This window comes from Saccopteryx bilineata, chromosome 6 (assembly GCF_036850765.1).
Source record: "Saccopteryx bilineata isolate mSacBil1 chromosome 6, mSacBil1_pri_phased_curated, whole genome shotgun sequence".
Lineage (NCBI taxonomy): Eukaryota > Metazoa > Chordata > Mammalia > Chiroptera > Emballonuridae > Saccopteryx > Saccopteryx bilineata.
The window spans coordinates 3,089,452-3,111,070 of record NC_089495.1 but is presented as its reverse complement, the minus strand read 5'-3'; the positions used below and the strand labels follow the sequence as shown (position 1 = coordinate 3,111,070).

At 54.8% G+C, this 21,619-nt stretch overlaps 1 protein-coding gene across 1 annotated transcript in view; it reads left to right on the top strand.

Annotated features, from left to right (window-relative positions):
• Positions 1-3,172: 3,172 nt before the first annotated feature.
• CSMD1 (CUB and Sushi multiple domains 1) overlaps positions 3,173-21,619 on the top strand; it is a 1,658,614-nt gene continuing 1,640,167 nt past the window's right edge. The window contains exon 1 of the mRNA XM_066237815.1: positions 3,173-3,382. Coding sequence (XP_066093912.1) covers positions 3,298-3,382 — 85 coding nt within the window. The 5' untranslated portion in view covers positions 3,173-3,297. The remainder of the gene's footprint in view (positions 3,383-21,619) is intronic.

Genomic DNA, 21,619 nt, shown 5'->3' with positions numbered 1-21,619 from the left:
CGACACCAGAGTGACAAGCCCCGAGGATGCGGATAACAGGCTTTCTTTGCAGCCCCGTGACTTATCGTGACTTACCGGGTCCCAGAGGGTTGTGGAGGGGCCTTCGGGGAGCAGGCAGGGCACCTCAAGTGAGGTAAGACCCGGCAGACCAAGGGACCACCGGTGTCTGCGCCAACGCCCAGCGGGAAAAATTGAACACTAGAGGGCAGCAGAGCCACGTGTGGAAAATTAACCCGGCCGTGAGAGCTTTGGGGAAAATATCGCAATATTAACAAAAACACAACCGTAACAGGAAACGGGCCCCTGTTATCTGACAGCCACCTCCCACCCTCCGCATCCGTGTGATGAACAAACACTTGGGCAGAAGTCATTATAAGTCTCTGACATATACGATCTGGACAAAGAGCATGCCCCATATAAATAATAGCAAAAATGGGTATTGATCAGTTACTTGGGGGTCATTTTTTCTCAAAGATGGGAATCAAATGGATTTTTTTTTTTTTTTGGACAGCAGAGAGAGGAGATGGCAGGAGGGACCTCACGTGGAACCCCAGGAAGGGGGCGTTTAACCTGCAGCCTGGAACCTGTCACGATTATTTGTGAGGGTGTTCAGTTTCACAGGTGACATTCAACACCGCTGACCCTGACAGAGAAGAAATCATCTGTGAGTCTGAGCCCAGGATGGTTAGGTTTTGGAAACGGTTTTTAATGGCAGAAATCCTTCTTGGTGACACAAGTCATTAGGAAGAGCCAGGCAAAGACGAGACGCCTTGTCTCAAGGAGAAGGCAGCTCTTTAGCTCCTAAAAGAGACCTATTTCTTTTTTTCTTTCTTTTCTGATCTGGAGCTTGATCCGATCACTTCACGGGCCCGAGAGTCCTTTTTGTTCACGTGCTGAGTCTTGGGGACCATCTGGGGTCTGTTTTGAAAAGGCAGAGGGGGGCGGCCCTCCCCTCTCCATGCCCTAGTGCAGCCCGAGGGAGGAGAAGACCCCCATGTGTCCCACCGGGGGCTCCCCTAAGAGTGAGCCTTCTTTCTGCCTTCCTCTTCTCCCTCCCGCAGTTGGTGCAGGCCAAGAAAGGCTCTGCATGTGGAAACCCCAAGTCACACTGAGGGCAGCCACCTTCAGAGGAGCAAGGGTCGCTCCTGGTCCTTGGGGCTCCTGTCTCCGGGGCAGAGAGGAGAGCTGGGGGGAGTGTGCGGGCACCCCTGGGGGGCTGTCAGGAGACTGAGGGCACCCTGCTTTGGTGCTCACACTTCCAGATGGCCGCCCTTCCTTTTCTGGACTTGCCATCACAGTCACTGTCCCGTGTCATCTAGAGCAGTGGTCCCCAACCCCCGGGGCTGCGGACCGGTACCGGTCCGTGGGCCATTTGGTACCGGTCCGCAGAGAGAATAAATCACTTACATTATTTCCATTTTATTTATATTTAAGTCTGAACGATGTTTTATTTTTTTAAAAATGACCAGATTCCCTCTGTTATATCCATCTAAGACTCACTCTTGACGCCTGTCTTGGTTACGTGATACATTTATCCGTCCCACCCTAAAGGCCGGTCCCTGAAAATATTTTCTGACATTAAACCGGTCCGTGGCCCAAAAAAAGGTTGGGGACCGCTGATCCAGAGAGCCACGGGAAGAAGGGAGTCTGAGGAAAGCAAGGCCAGGAAGCCCGAGGGGATGGTGGACCTATTAAATCGTGAGGGTTGGGACAAAACACCAGTGCAATGAAGCACGGTAACTGTCGCAACCGTGGGGTCTCTGTCATACCCAAGTCCTCCACCCAGTGACACAGAGAATGGATGTTGCACTGCAACCGTTCCCTCACTTGTGGGCTTTCCATGTTCCGGTCCCTCCAGCCCTCTAATGCAGTCACCTACACCTTTATGGTCAAGGATGGTGAATCCTTTGTGGTCCCTTTGCGACAACCAGCATTCATCTGTGGCTTCTGTTTTTCTAGGAGTGTGCCACCTTCTTCTAAAATGCCTTGCCTCCCACGCTCCCTGGAGACCGTAGGAAGGCCTCCTCTCTTTCAGGGACAGAAAGCTGGTTGGAATCTGGTTTGTTCTATTGACTTTTTTTTTGGTGCCAGCTTCATCCGTATGCAGATCCAGAGAGCAGCTCTGCCTCTTTTCTCTTCAAGTGCCTACCCACCCCATGGGGTGTTATGGAGAGTTTCACCGGAAGGTGTGCCAGCATGCACACCATCGCTCAGAACCACCGGACGACACCATCCGTTCCAGACCCTAGCTCTCTGGAATGTTGCATTTAAACCCGAATGTGTCTGTGCATAGATCAGCCCCACATAACCTAAGTCAGGGACACAGGACAATACTCCTAACTCCTTGCAAATCATCATCTCGCCAAAGACGATGTCTAATAATAATACGAATAATGGTACTCAAGTTGTTTTTCTCCCTTGGAGTTAGCAGGGGGGTCTGCACCTGCATGTCTTGGCTAAGTTAGGCAGGGGGCTTCTCTGTGGTCAGCAGGTCAGCAGTGGTGGGGGATGGAGAGGGAAGCCAGCCCCTGTCCCCCTCACCCCCCTCCACCAGGTCCCTCTAGTTTGCTGGAGTTGCCTCTCCCGGTGTGTGTGGCTTAGGTGTTCCCACCCCTGTGCCCAACAAGTCTGCTTTCTCCAGCCGGAGCGCCGCGCAGGGGGCCGAGTGGAGCGCAGCGGGGCGCGGGAGCGGCGGGCTGCGCGGCCCGGGCCCAGCCGCGTTCCCCTCTCCGCGGGGAGGGATGGTTGAGTCCAGCCGCCACGGCATCAGCTCCTTGAGCGCTAGCAGCCTGTCTTCGCCGCTCCCCGCCTCTCCTCTCTAGACTGCCCCCCCCCCCGCGCCCGCCCCTCCCTCGCTCGCTCCCTCCCGCGGCTCCCACTCGCTGGCTCGCTCTCTCCAGCTGCCTCCGCTCCGGGCTCCAGGTCTCTGCTTGCTGCGCGCGCTCCTCCCCACCCGCCCGCCCGCCTCGCCCCTCCCGCGGCCTCGGCCACGGAGCCTCCCGCCCGGCTCGGCCCAGCGGCCCGGTGTTGGTGTCGGTGTCGGCGCGCAGCAGCAGCTCAGCCCCGCAGCGGCTCAGGACCGGGACCGATGCTATGAGAGGGGAGCGAGCCGAGCGCCCGGACCTGCAGGAGGCGTCGGGTGCGCAGGCGGTCTGGGGACCGGGCTCTCTGTCCTCCCGCTCGCCGTGCCCTCTGCTCCTTCTCCGGCTCTGCCCGTAGCCCCGCGTGCTTCGGAGGAGTCGGGCGCCTCGGGGAAGAGCCCTCGGCGTCGTGGGCGCGTGTGGAATATCTGCAGACATGACTGCGCGGAGGAGATGCCAGCCGCCGCTCCGGCTCCTGGTGCCGCTGCTGCTCTGCGCGGGGCTCCTCACTGCAGCGCACGGTAAGGAGGCTGCTGGCGGCCGGGGACATGGGCGAGCCCTCCGAGGCCCGGTGGCGACCGCAAGTGTCTGCTCTGGGGCCGGCAGGGGAGCCCGGCGCCGGCGTGTGCGGGCGGCTCTCCGTCTCCACCGCGGACGCTCGGGGGGAAGGCAGTGCCCGGGAGCCGAGCCTCCATCGCGGTCTGGCCGACCCCCGCCCCACCGCCGCCGCCGCCGCCACCGCCACCGCCTTCCCTCCGCTTGGGCCGAAAGCAAATGTCGCTTTTCTCTGGGCTGTGGGCTGTCAGGGAGAAGGAAGCCAGACCCGAGCGAGCAAGCGAGCGAGCGAGCGAGCGAGGCTGACTGCGCGGCGGCGGCGCCTCCATGGAGATGTGGGCGCAGCGGGTGCGGGCGGCGGGGGCTGGTTCCCAGGACTTTCCCGGCCCCGGGCAGCTGGGAAAGTGACGCGGGCCGAGCGGGCCTCGCAAGTTCGGGCTCTCCGGGGACTGGGGTACCACCAGGCAGACCTGCCCGCTGGCCGGGCTCCCCGCACCCTCCGTGCGTCCACTGCTCCTCCGCCCCTCTCCTCCACCGTCCTCCCGGGGACGAGGGGCCGCCTCTGGAAGGTCGCCCCCGCCTTCCTCCCCGCACTTTGCTCTTTGCAAGTTGGAAGGAGCTGGCGAGGCGCCTGAGGAAAACGGGGAGACCTGGAGAGGGGGTCCCTCCCCAGATGGATTCGCTGTGTCCGCGGGGCTCTTCCCGCTTGCTACCGCTGGAGGAGAAAAGGGCTCCCTGGGTCGCTCCTGGGGCTCGGAGCTCCGTGAACTTGGTTTTCTCCTTGAAATGAGTTAGGGAATGTTTTCCCCTAAGTAGCCTACCGGCTGCAGCCTCCCCGGCGCTGACAGAGCACGACTCCCGTCTCTCCTCTGGGAAGGGAAACAGGCTCCCTCTTGATTGGGGGGGGGGGGGGGGGGAGAATGAGAGGGGGAGAGGGGGCGTCGACGGATTTTAACATCGGAAAGTACGTGCCCCATCCCCTAATGTTGGCGTCCTCGGATTCCCTCCCCTCCCCCCGTCAATCAACACCCCGTCACCTCACTCCTGGAAATATCCACATAGGTTTTTGTGTGTTCCTTATTAAAGCACGGAGTCAAGTCTGGTAGGGTGGGTTTTTTTTTTTTTTTTTTTTTTTTAATGTTTATTTGCTCTTTTCTCACATAAAAATCCCGTCCCTCTCCAGATTCTTCCATCTTCCGTTCCTTCAGTGTTCCAGATTCCGGGGTGATTGCCAAGGCGGAGGACTGGCTCTGGTTCCATTAGGAAAGTCCAGATGGGCCCGGCCTGGGGAGGGGTGCAGAGGGCGGAAGGTTAGGCTTGTCTCCTCCCGTCCCTCTTCTCCAGGGGCGTCCAGGCTGGGTAAGAGCTGGCCGCTAGGAGACTGTCCCTCCCTCACTTTGAAGGGGCGGCTGTGGGAATGCCCCCCCCCCCGGGAGTCAACAATTGGTGTTAGTGGCTCAGCTCATATTCGCTGGGAGATGCATGGGCCCACGGCCCGCCCTCCCACCTGGCTGGGTTCCGTGGGACACTCTGCCTTGGGCGCTGAGGCTAGAGCCACCATGGAGGCTCGGCTGGCGGTGGGCGGTGGGGGTGGTCCGTGGTTTCCAGGAGCCATGGACTGGCTGGAAGTGGAGACGAAGCTGTAGCAGTAGAAAGCAAGGGGGGCTGTCCCTGGGGGGTCCGCCCATCTGAGTGGCAGGTTGGGGCAGTGGCCTGGGAACAGGACCCCGCTCTGCTCCTTCCTGGAGAGGACACACTTGCTGGGTAACTCTACAAAACTTCGCACCCCTTCCCCAGCTCTCAGAGCCCCTCTGGGCCCCTGCCGCCTCCCGGGAGCCACTCGGGGGTCCCCGTGGTTTCAAGCAGGACTAGCAAGCGTCCTGTCCTCCCCTCCCCCTCAATTAGCAGGGGTTGCTACTGAGAGAAGGCAGCGGCCCTGCCTGGGCTGCTTAATAATCCGCACACGTGTGCGGGGGAGGATTCCACCCTGGCGCGCGGGGGTGGGCCGGGCTTGCGGTGGGGTCGGGGGTGGAAGCGAGGCTACCGGGGTGCAGATCTTGGGCGGGGGCACTATCGCAGGTCTCAGCGCCCTCCAGGGGAGGGGTACAAAGTCCTGGAGAGCCAGCCACAGGGGTGATATTGCCTTCTGCTCCCTGGGAGTCCCTGCTTCCGGCTGTAGAAGCCGTAAGTGCACCTTTCTGTTGATTGGTACTCAAGGAGCAGGAATAGAGGTGTGTGCGTGTGTGTGCGTGTGTGTGTGTGTGTGTGTGTGTTCATTTGCGCTATCGCCCAGCCTAGGTTAAAGGGAGCTCCTGTACCTTCATCACCCCAGCGGGCTGGTCTCCTCTGCGCCCCCAGGGTCAAGTTGGAGTGTGTGTCCCTGGCGTGGAAGCGGCTGCAGGCAGGAGGCTGGTGACGCCAGCGCCGGAACCTTGGCTTGTGTGCTTGGGCTCCTGGGGCGGGGTTGCGCCCCCTCTGGAAACCCTACTGGCCCAGGTGGGGCCTCTCTCTGCTAGGGGCGTGGGCAGTTGGCTGGGCGCTTGGCGCCTGTGCGCACAGTGCTTCCTGGAGGTGCAGCTCAGCTCTCTCGGGGACTGCTCAGGCCACCGCGGCGGACACAGGAGCGCTGCTGCCGCCTGTGCCCGGGTGGTGGCTCCCCCGGTGGCGAGGGCTGCTGGATAGTTTTTGGACCGAGGGGCATCATTCCTGACCCGTTTATGGAGTCCAGAGAGGCTGGAGGCGGCTGCAGCTGTAGTCCATCCATGGAGCCTGGTTCACTCAGTATCCGGTCATCAGCTCTAGCTGCTGGCACTTGAATCTTCCATACAGTGTTGGGGGCACCGGGAACTCGCTTCTGATGGCTTTTTAAAAATCCTTATTAATGTTACTGTAACGTTATTGTGTCCCAAGTGTGCATACCTCCTTAAAAGCCTCGTATTTGCAGGAACCCCAGCTGAGGGAAGGTTTGAAGCACTTTCCTCTCCTGAATGAGTGGAATGTTTCTTTCCAAGAGCACTGGGCTTTGTGCCCCTTCTCCGGAGGGGATCGGCTGGTCCTTTGGGCAAAAAACAAACTTTGCTTCTCAGTGGTTTCTTGCCTTGGTGCAGCGACTAGAAGGCGAGGATTTGCAGGCATCACTCAGATAGCCTCCTACAAAGACTAAGTAAAAGAGTTCCCCAAGGTCTCACGCCGAAACCTGGGGCCACGGAATGGCGTTTGTCAGAAATTAATCGGAAGGTTCTAACCCTCCCAGCAGAGAGATGTAGCCGTGCATTGCCAGATTTCCACAAAACCATGTAACTCAGCAGAGAGAGAGAGAGAGAACACTGCCAAGCAGCCTTCCCAAACCTCCCTGCCTCCCGCGAGTTAGTTACCTTTTAAAAACACTTCCTTTCACAGAGGAGGGGGAGGATGCTGAGATCTCTCATTTGCCAGTGGAATTCTTTTATGGCCGGCCCGCTGCACACCTCCTCTCTCCAGGGAAGTAGGGACTCCAGTCATACGTACCTTTCACAGAAAACTCGAATCCATCATGTACGGAAAAGGTGGACGGTGGAAGAGGAGGTTCCTGTTTCCTGCAGCCATGATTAGCTTAGCAAATATATATATATAAAATATACATAGATATTTTTTATTGCCTTGTCAAGGGGGTTCTTTGTTTTTTCTGGTCCAGAACTGGTTATTTAGCCCGGAAGCCCTAGAGCATCTGAGCTCTTCCTCCGTGGTCCTGCGTTTGGGTTAAGTCTGGACACAGGTGAGGGACGGGGAGGCTTCCTTCCTCCTGAAGTGACAGGCTTGGTACAGGAGGGCGAGGAGATGCCGTTAAACAGGTCCGGAGAACTCGGTAGCAGGTGGTACCGTGGATGTGGTCTTCCCCCGAGGTCTCCCCCCCCCAGGTCTCCGCCCAAGGTCTCCCCCCGAGGTCCCCCCCCCAGGTCTCCGCCCGAGGTCTCCCCCCGAGGTCTCCCCCCCCAGGTCTCCGCCCGAGGTCTCCCCCCCCAGGTCTCCGCCCGAGGTCTCCCCCCCCCCGAGGTCTCCCCCCCAGGTCTCCCCCCGAGGTCTCCCCCCCCAGGTCTCCGCCCGAGGTCTCCCCCCCCCGAGGTCTCCCCCCGAGGTCTCCCCCCCCAGGTCTCCCCCCCCAGGTCTCCACCCGAGGTCTCCCCCCCCCAGGTCTCCCCCCGAGGTCTCCCCCCCAGGTCTCCCCCCGAGGTCTCCCCCCCCAGGTCTCCGCCCAAGGTCTCCCCCCCCCGAGGTCTCCCCCCCCAGGTCTCCACCCGAGGTCTCCCCCCCCGGGGTCTCCCCCCGAGGTCTCCTGCATCTCCCCAAGCTCAGGCCTGCAGAGGAAGGGAGTCACCAAGTTCACGTGGGGGTTCCGCTGGCCAGGCCGAGCTTGAAGAGAGGGCTGGCCACCAGGAAGGGACCTAGAGGCTCCCACAGGCGAGAACAGCTCCTTCCAGGGCCCGCGCTTCCCTAGCATCCAGTTTGTGTCTGTGTGGTTGTGTTTCTGTTTTTTTTTTGTTTTTTGTTTTTTTGCCACAAACACCGATGGAGCTTTGAAGATGTCAAGAAAATGGTTCAGCTTCCTTTAAGAACTAGATAAACAAGGGCTCAGTGGCTGGTTGGTGCTCACTGCGGGCGAGACAGCAAATCCAGTGTAGACATTTCTAAGCTGTCCAAATGCAAATGGCATATGAAGTGCTCTGTGCTCTGCTGAGCTCTGGATGTGTCTCCGCAGGACTGCTGAGCTCAGAGTGGGAATCCGGCACTTCAGCTTGCACTTGGGCGATGCAAACTCGACTTTTGCTTTGGCATTTTGCTTTTTTTTTTTTTTTTTCTGGTTAGATTCATTCTCTTCTTCAATCGGGAAATTGAGTGGCGACTCCTTGCACAGAGCAGATGGCAAACTATGTCACCTTATTTTAATTTCACTTGTTTAGCTAAGAAATGAAAGAAAGCTCTGGCCAGTTGGCACAGTGGTAGAGGGTCAGCCCCATGTGTGGAAGTCCCAGTTTTGATTCCTGGTCAGGGCACACAGGAGAAGTGACCATCTGTTTCTCCACTTCTCCCTCTCTCCCTTCTCTCTCTTTCTCTCTTCTCCTCCCGCAGCCATGGCTCAAACAGTCTGAGCAAGTTGGACCGAGGCACAGAAAATGGTTCCATCGCCTAGCCTCAGGTGCTAAAACGGCTCAGTTGCCAAGCAACAGAGCAGTGATCTCAGATGGGCAGAGCACCGCCCGGTAGGGGGTGGGCCGGGTGGATCCTGGTCAGGGCGCAAACGGAACTCCGTCTCTGCCTCCGCTCTTCTCACTTAATAAACAAAATAAAAATTAAAAAAACAAAACAAAGTCAGAGGAAGACATCTGAGTAAAGGTCTAGGCACTGAACAGCCTGCAGTATTTGTGCCTTTGGGTGGCTTGGGCATCGTGAGAAGCCTGTCGGACCCTGTACTGGTACAGTAGAAACTTGGATTAGTGGACCGGCAGTGAGGACCGATAGAATGAGACCAGCTCCACTCTGTGGTGGGGCCACCATTGTCACCAGGGGTAGATACTGTTTGGAACAGCTGAACTGGCTTGCTTGTGACACCTGAGGAAAAGAAAATAGATTCTTTGGCTGGGCTGCAACCAATTAGTCCTACAGGAAATCGCCCTTTTGACCCTGCCTTCAGTCACACAGCCACGGTGCCTAGCTCCTGGACGGCCTGTTCAGAACAGCTTATTGGTATGAAAATCAAGCGTATTAGGTATTTGCCTAATTGCAAAAAAAAAAAAAAAAAAAAAAAATAGCACTGTTCCACAATGACGTTCCTGTGACTTGAATGACCTTTTAGTAATTAACACGTCTATATTTGGGGTAGAATTTCTTCCCTAGGACAGAGGTTGATAAGAAGTAGAAGGAACAGAATTAAAATTTCCATTACATGAAAAAGAATAGAGGAGAACTGTTTCATTGAATTGGTTAAAAATAACTGATTGTAGGAGCTGTATGGAAATAATCCACAACTTGTAGGGTCCCCCCTCCCCCCACAAAATAAAAAAGATTAACCTTTTGGATGCAGAGTATGAAAAAGTCTTTTTTCTCGCTTTTTGAATTCAGCTGCAGTTTCTTTAAACTATTTAAATCAAACACTAATTTTTGGGAAAGGAAAATGCCATCAGTGCTTTAGGGAGATTGCATGATCTTTCTTTATCCTTAAGCATCTTTTTTTCTAGCTGGGTAAAAGATTTCATCATCCACTAGGCACACGATCTCGTTCAACAGAACCTACTTCGAGAAAAACGTTGTAAACATTCTACAGAGGAATTAAATCTCAACCAATTACCTTGATAGGGAGTCAGTGTTACTTTGACCCACCGTGGCGACAGTTTTCTCTTAACTACAACTTCTGTGGTGAATGACAAAAAAATAGCATGTAGGCATGGGCACCTATTAAAAATAACTACTATGTCTTTTATTTCTCTCATGCATTTTGTAATTTATGAGTTGAGCTCGTCTGGCTTTATCTTGTACTGGTTTCAGCTCGGGAAGGCTGGGAAAGGGAGAGGGATGCTTCAGTGTGGCCTGGCTCTCCGACTCTAAGGGGTGTAACAGAGATCCTTCCTCCCTAATGCTCATCATCTCAGTGCAAAGGGGCCTGCCTTGTTTGTAAAGAAGTAAGTCTTGAATAATATTTTGCGCGCTGAAATCTATTTTATGACTAGCGTGAGCTCATGAGAAACAGAGGCATGCAGGAGTCATCCTTGACCCACGAACCGGTTTTACCCTCCAGGAGTTACTGTGAGAAGAGGGTTGCAACCTAAGACCTAAATTACATCAATTATTGGCTCAATCCCAAGTACCTTTATTCATTTTTATTATTTTTTTTGTTTTGTTTTATGTATTTTGGAGACACGTTGGGCCTCAATAAAATTCAAGAGAAACTAATATGTCACATAGATATTATAAATGTAAGTCCAACTTTCTGTATGAATTATCCAGCAGATTGTAAGGCACCGAAGTCCCAGAGAACCAGAGCAACTTTGGAGGACATCCCGTGTGTCCCCAACATAGGGTAGCAACACTGGCTTTTGTCCTAAACAGGTCACTTTTCTTTGTCCATGTTGGCATCACACAGTGATGTAAAATCTTAGAATAGTCTTTTGCAAACGTTGTGAGCAGAAGATTTACTTGAGGTCTTGTTTAAATGTAAATTCTAAGGCCTCTCCCCAAGAGATTCTCAAAAAGTAGGTATTGGATGATGTCATAAATAAGCATGTGTGTATGTCCATCTGTTCATCCGTCCGTCTGTCCATCCGACTGTCCATTTGTCTCTCTATTCATCTAGCTGTCCATTTATCTATCCATGTATCTATCCTTACCTCCTTTTTGACAAAAGGCATTCAAATCTAATCACCTATTTACGGAGCCTTCACAGGCTAATAGGCCGGTGCTGATTTTATGTTGAATGTACCATATTGTGAAATTGTGTAATTATTTCCGAAGACTTCTTCTTTATCGTTAGTGCCTCCATTATCAGTGTTCATCATTCTATGCTGTTTAATCTTTTTTTTTTTTTTAAAAAAAAAAAAAAAGGTTTTACAACAAAGCTGAGATTCAAGCTTCCTGTCCATAATATTTGTATCTTGGGAAGACTTCAAGGGATAATTATACTCTTTCATATAAAAATACTGTACAAATGAATTATTTTATTTTTTTCTCTCCTACTGTTTAGTAGACTCTGATACGATTAGTGTTATGTAAGAAAGAGCTAAATGTTGGATTAAAATTAGAATTATTTGGGGAGTGATCTCTAATGAATTGAAAGCCTTTGAAAATAATTATGAATTCTAAGCTATCTTTTTTTCTTGATGCTTGGTGAATTCCTATGTCTTTATTCAGAGAAACTTATTTATGTCTCCTCCTGTTTTCAGTGGAAAGTATCTTTTTTGATCAGTTCTGCAAGTGACTGCAGTTCTTTATACCTTCCCTGATGACACTCTGAGTGAATTTTCCCTTCCTTGTCTATCATTGAATTGAAACGTTTGGCTTTTATGCCAGTGACAATCCTGAGGGTTACAGCAAGTTCAACACAGCTCCTTCTTCTGAAAATGTGGGATCTCCTGAACTTAAAGATGCTCAGTTTTGTTTTGTTTTTTAGAAAGAAATGAATGATAAGAGTGTGTTCCAAGGCGATCAACAATTTTTGTCTTCGTGTTTCAAAATATATTTCTTTTTTTTTTTCCAGTTGGTTAGCAAAGTGGTTGCTTTGCTGCATAATACAGGTATGGATAGTTATGACTTGCAGGGATGACTGACACTTCATACGGATAGGAAGAGGGACCCTGCTGATATGAGGAGGGTCATTTTTTAGAGGAAGTGAACTAAATTGAGCAACTCCTTCCCTTCCTGTGCTAGACATGTAAACTTCTCAGCATCTGTCTTCCTTTCTTATTCTTCCTCCTTTCTTTTTCTTTTCTTTTCTTTTCTTTATTTTTTGACAGAGGACAGGGACAGACAGACAGGAAGGGATAGAGATAAGCAGCATCAATTCTTCGTTGCGGCACCTTAGTTGTTCATTGATTGCTTTCTCATATGTGCCTTGACGGGGGGAGGGGGGCTACTGCAGAGTGAGTGACCCCTTGCTCAAGCCAGTGACCTTGGGCTCAAGCTGGTGAGCTTTTGCTCAAACCAGATGAGCCCGCGCTCAAGCTGGCAACCTCGGGGTTTCAAACCTGGGTCCTCCGTGTCCCAGTCCGACGCTCTATCCACTGTGCCACTGCCTGCTCAGGCGGTCCTCCTTGCTTTAAAAAAATATTATTATTGTGAACAACTTAAGACAAATCTAGAGCCATTAGGATTTTCTAGATATTTTTTGTGTCATTGGCTAGACGCCTGGAGTGGCATCTTCCTGGCTTCTTAGGCATGCTTCATTTTAGATGAAAACGATATGAAAGTTTAAGACTGTGTAAATCGCAATGCTTTTTAATGCAGTTCTAGATAAGATCAAGAGAAAGTCAAGAGAGAAGAACCCATCCAGTTACTGTTGGGTGGAGTTATTTATAGCTAGTGATCTAGTTACGTATCGAAGTCAGATTACCACCACGAGGGGGAAGTGTTCTTGTTTATCGTCTCTGAGGGTCCTTACCCACGGAGACCTGGGAGCCGGCGAGGGGATTTGGGAAGTCCAGCATCTCTCATAGGGCTGGAGAAATCACAGAGCTCTCTGGAAGGATGGCGCTGTGGACTCCCTGGAAGCACTCAGGGCAAACAACGGTGCACGCTCCCTTAGGACTGATTTGCCCGCAGACTTTCACAGAGACGTTGAATCTCTGGTTGTCCCCATGGAGCTTATATACGAGGTGGGCACCTGCTAGTCCCAAAGAAGGAAGGAGAAAGGGTCAGAGTCAGCCAGCGTGAGGCTGCGGAGTGGTCGCGGCCGGAGGATAGTGACAGCAGCCTTTTCAAGGACCCAGCGTGTTGAGGAACCTCCAGACAGAAACTCTAGCTGGGCTGTCCCGGGCTTTTTCCTGCACTGTGCTCCCTGCCCGCCCAGAGGGTCGGGTCTTTCCTCCTCCTCTCCTCACACAGCCACCCGGACCCCTTGCTTGGATTGCAAAGCTGTTTTCTGAGAAGCAAGGATTTTTTGTCACCTTGAATTCTGTCTTCCACGTTCTACGCCGTACTTCACGTTTTGTCGTAATGACCTCCAGAAAACAACGCTCACACGGCGTCGGGCGGGAAAGGCAAGCGGACACGCAGACTCGGCACGCGAGAGACAGCCCTCTTCGGTGCCCTGGTTTCCCGGCGGTCGGCGCTGGCGCCCCAAGTGCGGTTGGACGCACCTCCCCTTACAGCGAAGGCAGCGTGGTCCCCCTCACTGACCTTCAAACTTCTTTGTCATCTGGCTTCAGCCCCTCTTCCCAGCTCTGGCCCTGGGCTTCCTGTGAGTGACCACCCAGGCTCATGCTCATCCTAAGGGCATCCTTGTCTCCTCTTTGCCCAGGGCCACCCAGCTTGGACTTCTCTGCTAGCAACCTGTCCCCTAAGTCGATCCCCTAGTCTGTCCTCTGTCTAAATTCCTTTGTCACCGTACTCTGGTTCACAATCCCGGGTCACGATGTGGGGAAATCGTGAGTTTAGGACCTTTTCTAAAACAGGCATTGTTGTTTGTCTGCTGGTTTTGTTTCTGTTTGTAGACCGCATGCTCACCTGGTAGACGTTTAAATCTGGGAGAAGTCAAAGACTCTTAGAAGCAACAAAGTTACCATCGTGCATCCTTGTACTTTCTGTTTCTCCGTTGAAGAAGCCAGTGTTCTCCGATACTTCTTGATTTGGTCTGTTTTTTCCTACCGGGGTCTGAGGTGTAAACATTTTGTGAGAAGACATAGAAGAGGCGTGGCCGGTGGGTGGGGTCAGCAGTGATGCGTTCCTCCTGTCCCGTGCACGATGATGTGTGCGCACAGCGCGGCCAGACCTGCCTGTGTCCAGGTCGGCACTTCAGTACTTTTTTGCCATGGATTATTTTCCTAAGTGTTTCTGGGCGCACACCTCCTCCTCTCGTGAGGATGACTAGCGGCAGTATATTCCGCTCGGCGGCTGTGCCAGCCTACGGTTCTCCGCGACTATTTTATCGTGCGGCGTTTAATTGGAAAGAATCAGCAGAAGAAGGGCTGTGGAACAAAGCAGGAGGGACCCGTCTCCTCCTCTCCCCGCGGCCGTTGCAAAGTCACCTTCCCGGCGTTGACCAGCGGCCGCAGGGGACCCGATGGGACAGACCATCAGGGCGTTTTCAGTGATGGTGGGTGGGGGCACCTGACCTGAGAACACAGGACGAACTCTGAGGGATGATTTATGTCTCCGAGCAAATGTGTTTTTCTTTCCATTTTCATGATGGATGGACAATGTGAGGCCTTAAAAAAAAAAGTTGGTGTAAAAATAACATAAAGTGTTGTATGACAAGGTGAGGTGACAAGAGTTGTGGTCCCTTTCCTGTCGGAGTTAAGAAAGGGACCTGTGAGCTTCCTGAGTGAGAGATCGGGTGACATTGATGATGACCCTAAAGTCAGAGCGGGATCCTGAGGAGTGCTACTATTTTTATGTCCTTTTAATGACTGCTTATTTATTTATTTATTTATTTATTTATTTATTGGTCCCATTAAAGGAGAGATAGGAACAGAAAGCCAAAGGCATTTTTTGGCAAGATCATGTTCCGTTGTGCTCTGTTCCCCGCGTTTACCCTCTGCAGGACCGGAGGCCCCCGGGAACGACAGAATTTGTTCAACAAGGACATCCTAGAGGGACATCTTCCGTCTCATTCCGAGCATTAGTACCCATGGCTGCTGTGTAACATTACCACCCACCGCAAGGGCAGCCGTTTCAGACCACTCACGCTCGCCCCCCCCCGCCCCGTGTCTGTGGGTCACCCACACCCTCTGCTGTGTAACATTACCACCCACCGCAAGGGCAGCCGTTTCAGACCACTCACGCTCGGACACCCCGCCCCCGTCCCCCCCCCCCGTGTCTGTGGGTCACCCACACCCTCTGCTGTGGCCGCACAGGTTGCAGTCAAGATGCGGCTGGGCCTGACCTGTGGTGGCGCAGTGGATAAAGCGTCGACCTGGAAATGCTGAGGTTGCCGGTTCGAAACCCTGGGCTTGCCTGGTCAAGGCACATATGGGAGTTGATGCTTCCAGCTCCTCCCCACCTTCTCTCTCTCTCTCTCTCCCTCTCCTCTCTAAAATGAATAAATAAAAAATAAAAATAAAAAAATAAAATAAAAAAAGATGCGGCTGGGACAACAGTCTCGTTGGCAGCCCTCCTGGGGAGAGACCCGCTCATACGGTGACTCGTCTCTCAGGTGGCAGGAATCCCATTCCTTGTGGCTGAGGGGCCGAGAGCTCCAGTTTACTGCTCGAGGTCACCCTCAGTTCCTAGAGGCCGCCCACACATCCTTGTCCTGTGGGGCCATTCCAGTGTGGCTCAAAGCCCAGGAAGGAGAGAGAGAGAGAGAGAGAGAGGCCCTGGCAAGCCGTGAACGACAGTGCTATTTGCAAACTACACAATTGTGGACACACAGTCACTGTTCCCTGTTCTGTTGGGTAGAAGCCAAGCCTACGTCCTGTCCACCTCAGGCAGAGGGGAGTCACACAGGGCGTGACGTGGAGGTGGGATCGCGGCGTCGCCTCCAGCGTCTGTTCACACGACCATCCCAGAACTGGGTGACTAGAGAGAGAGCGTCGTGCAGTCAGGGCGCAAAGCCCGACCAGGCCCTGTGTAAGAACGGGCAACACGCACAGGTTCGTATTCTGCAGAAAGAACGCACACCAAGAGCAAACAGCGGAAGAGAGCCACGCACTGATGATTGATCGGAAGACTGTAAACTGAACAATGCCATTTTCTCCAATTTATAACACACTGATACGTCACGTGGTGGGAAGCACATAGGAGGATCACCTCTATATGGTGGGGCTGTATACCGGGAGAAGTCTGGGGGGGGGTGCAGATAATTTGTCCATACCAGTCAATATTCCACTAATCAGATATATTAATCCAGAAGTGTAATATCCCCTGCAGTCATACATGCTTATTCATTTCCGCCCTCTCTCTACGAGTGGAAAATTGGACAGAGCTGAAATGTCCATCATTCTAAAATAGCTAAATAAATTATATAGCACCCGGGATTGCCCGCATGAGCATGTTTCCATGGCGAAAGGTTGAGTTGAACATTCAAAATAGTATGTATGTTATTTGTACTTTCCATGTTTATTTTTATTTATTTATTTATTTTTTTCTGAAGCTGGAAACGGGGAGAGACAGTCAAACAGACTCCCGCATGCGCCCGACCGGGATCCACCCGGCACACCCACCAGGGGGCGACCCTCTGCCCACCAGGGGGCGATGCTCTGCCCCTCTGGGGCATTGCTCTGTTGCGACCAGAGCCACTCTAGCGCCTGGGGCAGAGGCCAAGGAGCCATTCCCAGCGTCTGGGCCATCCTTGCTCCAATGGAGCCTCGGCTGCAGGAGGGGAAGAGAGAGACAGAGAGGAAGGAGAGGGGGAGGGGTGGAGAAGCAGATGGGCGCTTCTCCTGTGTGCCCTGGCCAGGAATCGAACCCGGGACTTCTGCACGCCAGGCCGACGCTCTACCACTGAGCCAACCAGCCAGGGCCACTTTCCATGTTTATTTGAGAGAAGGCAAGCTACTTCTATGCACATGTAAAACATATCTGAAAAGTTATATACATCGCAGCAGGGGTATTTAAATGTTATCTGGTTCTTTGAACAACTATGATCCACTTTCCTACGTAAAACAATAATAATTCGTAGCCAGGATTACCAGGAACGCCAACAGGAAAAAGACCAGAGGCACTTGGCAGACATGGTGACGGGCAGACCATAGACAGGTCACACGGGGTTTGAACTGACAGCGATCTCCTCGTGCGTAAGTCCAGTGCTGTCGTTTTATTGGCCACCAGGGGAGCCACGTGCCTCTCACAGATGCAGGGGAAGAACTCAGACAGGCTCGGCCCTCCTGAACGCTCTGCTCCCGGGAGCCCCCTGTCTCCTGACGACCCCCTGCTCCGTCTCTCTCCTCCGGGACCTGGCCCTGCTCCCGGGAGCCCCCTGTCTCCTGACGACCCCCTGCTCCGTCTCTCTCCTCCTGAACGCCCTGCTCCCGGGAGCCCCCTGTCTCCTGACGACCCCCTGCTCCGTCTCTCTCCTCCTGAACGCCCTGCTCCCGGGAGCCCCCTGTCTCCTGACGACCCCCTGCTCCGTCTCTCTCCTCCTGAACGCCCTGCTCCCGGGAGCCCCCTGTCTCCTGATGACCCCCTGCTCCGTCTCTCTCCTCCTGAACGCCCTGCTCCCGGGAGCCCCCTGTCTCCTGACGACCCCCTGCTCCGTCTCTCTCCTCCGGGACCTGGCTCTGCTCCGGGGAGCCCCCTGTCTCCTGACGACCCCCTGCTCCGTCTCTCTCCTCCTGAACGCCCTGCTCCGGGGAGCCCCCTGTCTCCTGACGACCCCCTGCTCCGTCTCTCTCCTCCTGAACGCTCTGCTCCCGGGAGCCCCCTGTCTCCTGACGACCCCCTGCTCCGTCTCTCTCCTCCGGGGCCTGGCCCTGCTCCCGGGAGCCCCCTGTCTCCTGATGACCCCCTGCTCCCTCTCTCTCCTCCGGGACCTGGCCCTGCTCCCGGGAGCCCCCTGTCTCCTGACGACCCCCTGCTCCGTCTCTCTCCTCCGGGACCTGGCCCTGCTCCCGGGAGCCCCCTGTCTCCTGATGACCCCCTGCTCCGTCTCTCTCCTCCGGGGCCTGGCCCTGCTCCCGGGAGCCCCCTGTCTCCTGACGACCCCCTGCTCCGTCTCTCTCCTCCGGGACCTGGCCCTGCTCCCGGGAGCCCCTGTCTCCTGACGACCCCCTGCTCCGTCTCTCTCCTCCGGGACCTGGCCCTGCTCCCGGGAGCCCCCTTCTCCTGACGACCCCCTGCTCCGTCTCTCTCCTCCTGAACGCCCTGCTCCCGGGAGCCCCCTGTCTCCTGACGACCCCCTGCTCCGTCTCTCTCCTCCTGAACGCTCTGCTCCCGGGAGCCCCCTGTCTCCTGACAACCCCGGTCTCTCTCCTCCGGGGCCTGGCCCTGCTCCTGGGAGCCCCTGTCTCCTGACGACCCCCTGCTCCGTCTCTCTCCTCCGGGACCTGGCCCTGCTCCCGGGAGCCCCCCGTCTCCTGAGGACCCCGTGCTCCATCTCTCTCCTCCGGGGCCTGGCCCAGCACCCTCTGGCCCTCCTCCCCTCGGGCTCTCTCTCTGCCGTGTCCTGACACAGAGGGGAAGGCCGGGTGGCTGAGGGTGTTCTGGGCTCACGTGTAAAAGCTTCTATTATCCCGACAGCTGGGAAGTGTCGCTGTCAACTCCACACTTCTGAGATGGTGGGGACCCCCCGGGGTGGCGGGGCCCTCGGTGGGATGGAGAGGTATGAAGGGGCTTAGGTGCTTTGCTAAACAGTCAACCACAGTGATATTATGATGATGATGATGATTGTTTTAGATCACTGAAAAGTACAGTGCTTCAACGAAGCCTGGTGCTACCTAGTTGATGTGTTTTATACGGTGTCGTTTGAATGACCGTCAGTCACTGCAGAGTACTCAGTCCCGAGGAGCTCGACCCCGAGCTGCTGTATTTGTCAGGACCGCGCAAGTCAGCGCCGTGGGACATGGCCGGTCTGCAGCCCTCGGTGGTTACGAGAACTGGGACTGGGACGTGGCGTCACAGGAGGGAAACCCGCTTCCCGGGGTTGGTGGGCCACTCCGGCGGTGATAGTGGCGTTGTGCCCCGTTTCCTGTGCCCGGGGTTCGAGGGCGGCGTGGGCACCTGTGGGCAGCGCTGTTCCGGGCGCGTGGCGGCGTCCTCCGGGAAGCCGGACGGTCAGGGCTCCTTGCCTGTCTCTGCCCCTCACAGCGAAAAACACAAAAACCGGAAAAATGTAAAAACTCTCTGAGGCAGCGTGCCTCCCTCCTCGCAAAGCGGTTCTCAACTAGACTCAGGATTACAGCGATTTAAAACCCAGGCACATGGGAAAAGCTTGGAACTGCGTCTGGCAGTGACTGAACTGAAATCTGTGCTGCATGCATTTTCATGTGGCAACTAAAACCATGGGACGGGCCCCTCTCGATCCAGCCGCCAACACGAGAGTGAAGAGAGCCCTCATGCTCTGGGGAGCCGCTCCGGGTAGGTGGCAGTAAATCACGGTATCTGGAAGGCCCTGGCCGGGGAGCTCAGGTGGTTAGAATGTCATCCTGACGCACCCAGGTGGTGGTTCGATCCTGGGTCAGGGCACGTACAAGAATCAGCCGGCGAACGTGTGCTTAAGTGGAACAACAGATCATTGTGTTTCTCTCTCTCTGTCAGCCTCTCTTAAGAAAATGATATTTGGACATAGGTGAGTGTCTTACATTTGTAAGCAGACTCCTCATCCCAGGCTCCGGGATTCTTTAGAATATTCTCCTTGTTTTCCTGTTTCTTACTTTGCAGATAAAAATAGTGGTTTTCTCAGTCAGGTCGGTGATCATGCCCTCACCATTAGGATGTGACCTTGTCCATCACATTCAGTCTCAATAAAATTAAATGCCCATTCCCTAGAGAAGATGCGTTTTAAGGGGTTTCTGGTCAGAAAGCCTCGGACATTGGAAGTGACCTGGAGAGGAACAGGAAAAGAGCACAGCTGAGAACTTTCCACAGCGAGGCGTCTCTGGAGAACAAGCCGGTCTTCACACCCGGTGTGCTGTTGGGGGGGGGCTCCCGAAAACCCTGGGACGCCTCTGTGTTCCGGAAGAGTCCAGGCGTTTGTCTCACGGCTCAGTCTTGCCTGAGAGATGTGTCGGAGGCTCCCGTTCAAAGGTTGTTCGAAGTGGTGGGACTTGCTGATGGAGCCTCGTGAGAAGGACGGGTTAGATTTGGTCCTCAGGCGGTGACACGGTGGAGCCGTGACCTCTGAGAGTGCAGAATGGTCAGGGGGCAGGAGGCGGTGACGTGAGGAGGACGTGGCACGTGGTGAGGGCCTTGTCCCTGACTTCCGCTCCCCTCCCCGGAACACGGGGCCTTCGGCGGTGCGAGGGTGGTCCGTAGAACCTGACATTTCCTCTGGTGCAGACTTCCCGGATTGGTGTCTGGTAACTCCAGTCTGTCTGGGGGACCTCTGACTGGAAAAGCTGTCCACCCCTCCTGCACCTGCTCAAAGGCTGAATGCCTGGAGGTGTGGGGATGTTAAAAGGGAGGGGTGTTTCTGTGTGAAATGCCAACTAATAACATAAAAATTTATATATGTCCCCAAGTGTGACTTTAGAATTCGATGTTCTTTCCGAGGTCACAGGATTGAGGTTTTCCGAATACACTACCTAGACCTCGAGCGCCATGAGTCAAAGGCACACTTCAGAGTCAGGTGTGTGGGGGTGGGTGGGGGGGGGTCAGGGCAAATGTCTGTCCCCCAGGCGATGTGGCCAAATGCCGTCCAGGGAGCTCTGCAGAGAGCAACTCTCCGGGTCCCCTCACGGGAACACGTGAGGACTTGGGTGCCGGAGATGCGGGGAGCATGTGAAAGGCTGAGTGATTGACGATGTCGCGGACGCCGCTCTGGGCTCCGTGTTCCGCTCACCCCTCGCCGGCCGGCCCTGTTCGCTCAGCAGCACCTGCTCCGGGTGCAGGCTTCCCCTCTGGGCAGTCTTCCCCGCACACGCCCGCTTGGTGGCATGGCGTCCGGTCCTGGGACTCGGTGTTCAGGTGGGGTCTCCTCGGGAGACCCTCCCTCTGCATTTCTTCAACAGGCACCACCTGGGACTGGGGGGGCGGGTGCACCTGTCAGGTAGCCAGGGGCTTTGGAGGGGTGTGCCCCCAGGGGGGCGATGTCTGTGAGACCACCCCCGGCGTGGTCTTGGTGAGCAGCCGTCCGGGTGACCTCTGCAGCTCTGGGAACAGAAGGTCCTGTGCCACCTTCCGAGCTCAGAGGAGAGGAGAGGCGCTTCCCCTACATGTGGAAGGAACCATGACTGCCCACTCACCACCACACAGCGGTTCCCTGTGGCCTGAGCCGTGGCAAGAGGCACTGCATGGGTCTGTGACCAGGGGGCGCCGCACGGGTCTGTGACCAGGGGGCACCGCACGCATTTGTGACCAGTGGCGCTGTGTTTTCCTAAAGGGGAAACTTGGTTCGGAGAGTGGAATGGTAAGTGCTGATGTTTCCTGTGCCGAGTGGTGTCTACTCGCCTTGGTCGTCCTGGAAGGAGCGGCGACCTCTATTAAAGTGTCTTTTTGTAAAGTAGAAACAGGTGACAGCACACACCTGGTGGTCAGCATGATAAACACGTCTGGGGATGGGTGACCGATGACCGTTGTCCACCTATACAGAATTGTGCCGATACGGCTCCTGGCAGTAAACATTGTATCAAGACGGGCACTGAATTCACCGGCACTTCCCATGGTCACTTCAAGTACGGGCGGGAGACGGCTGACAAATGGCTGTATTAGGAGGAAAAGGCAGCAGCAGACGCCCTCATTCCAGCCCTTGAGCCGCGACGCCGGAGGCCCCAGTGGGCGCCCCCCACGCGTGGCTGACCTGCGATGGTCTCAGCACGATGGTCAGCACTGTCAGGTTATATGCCGGCACCTGCTGAAACGAGTATTTCACGAAAGGAAGAGGCTGGCAAAAGGAAGAGATGTCTGAGATCCCGACCACCTCAGGT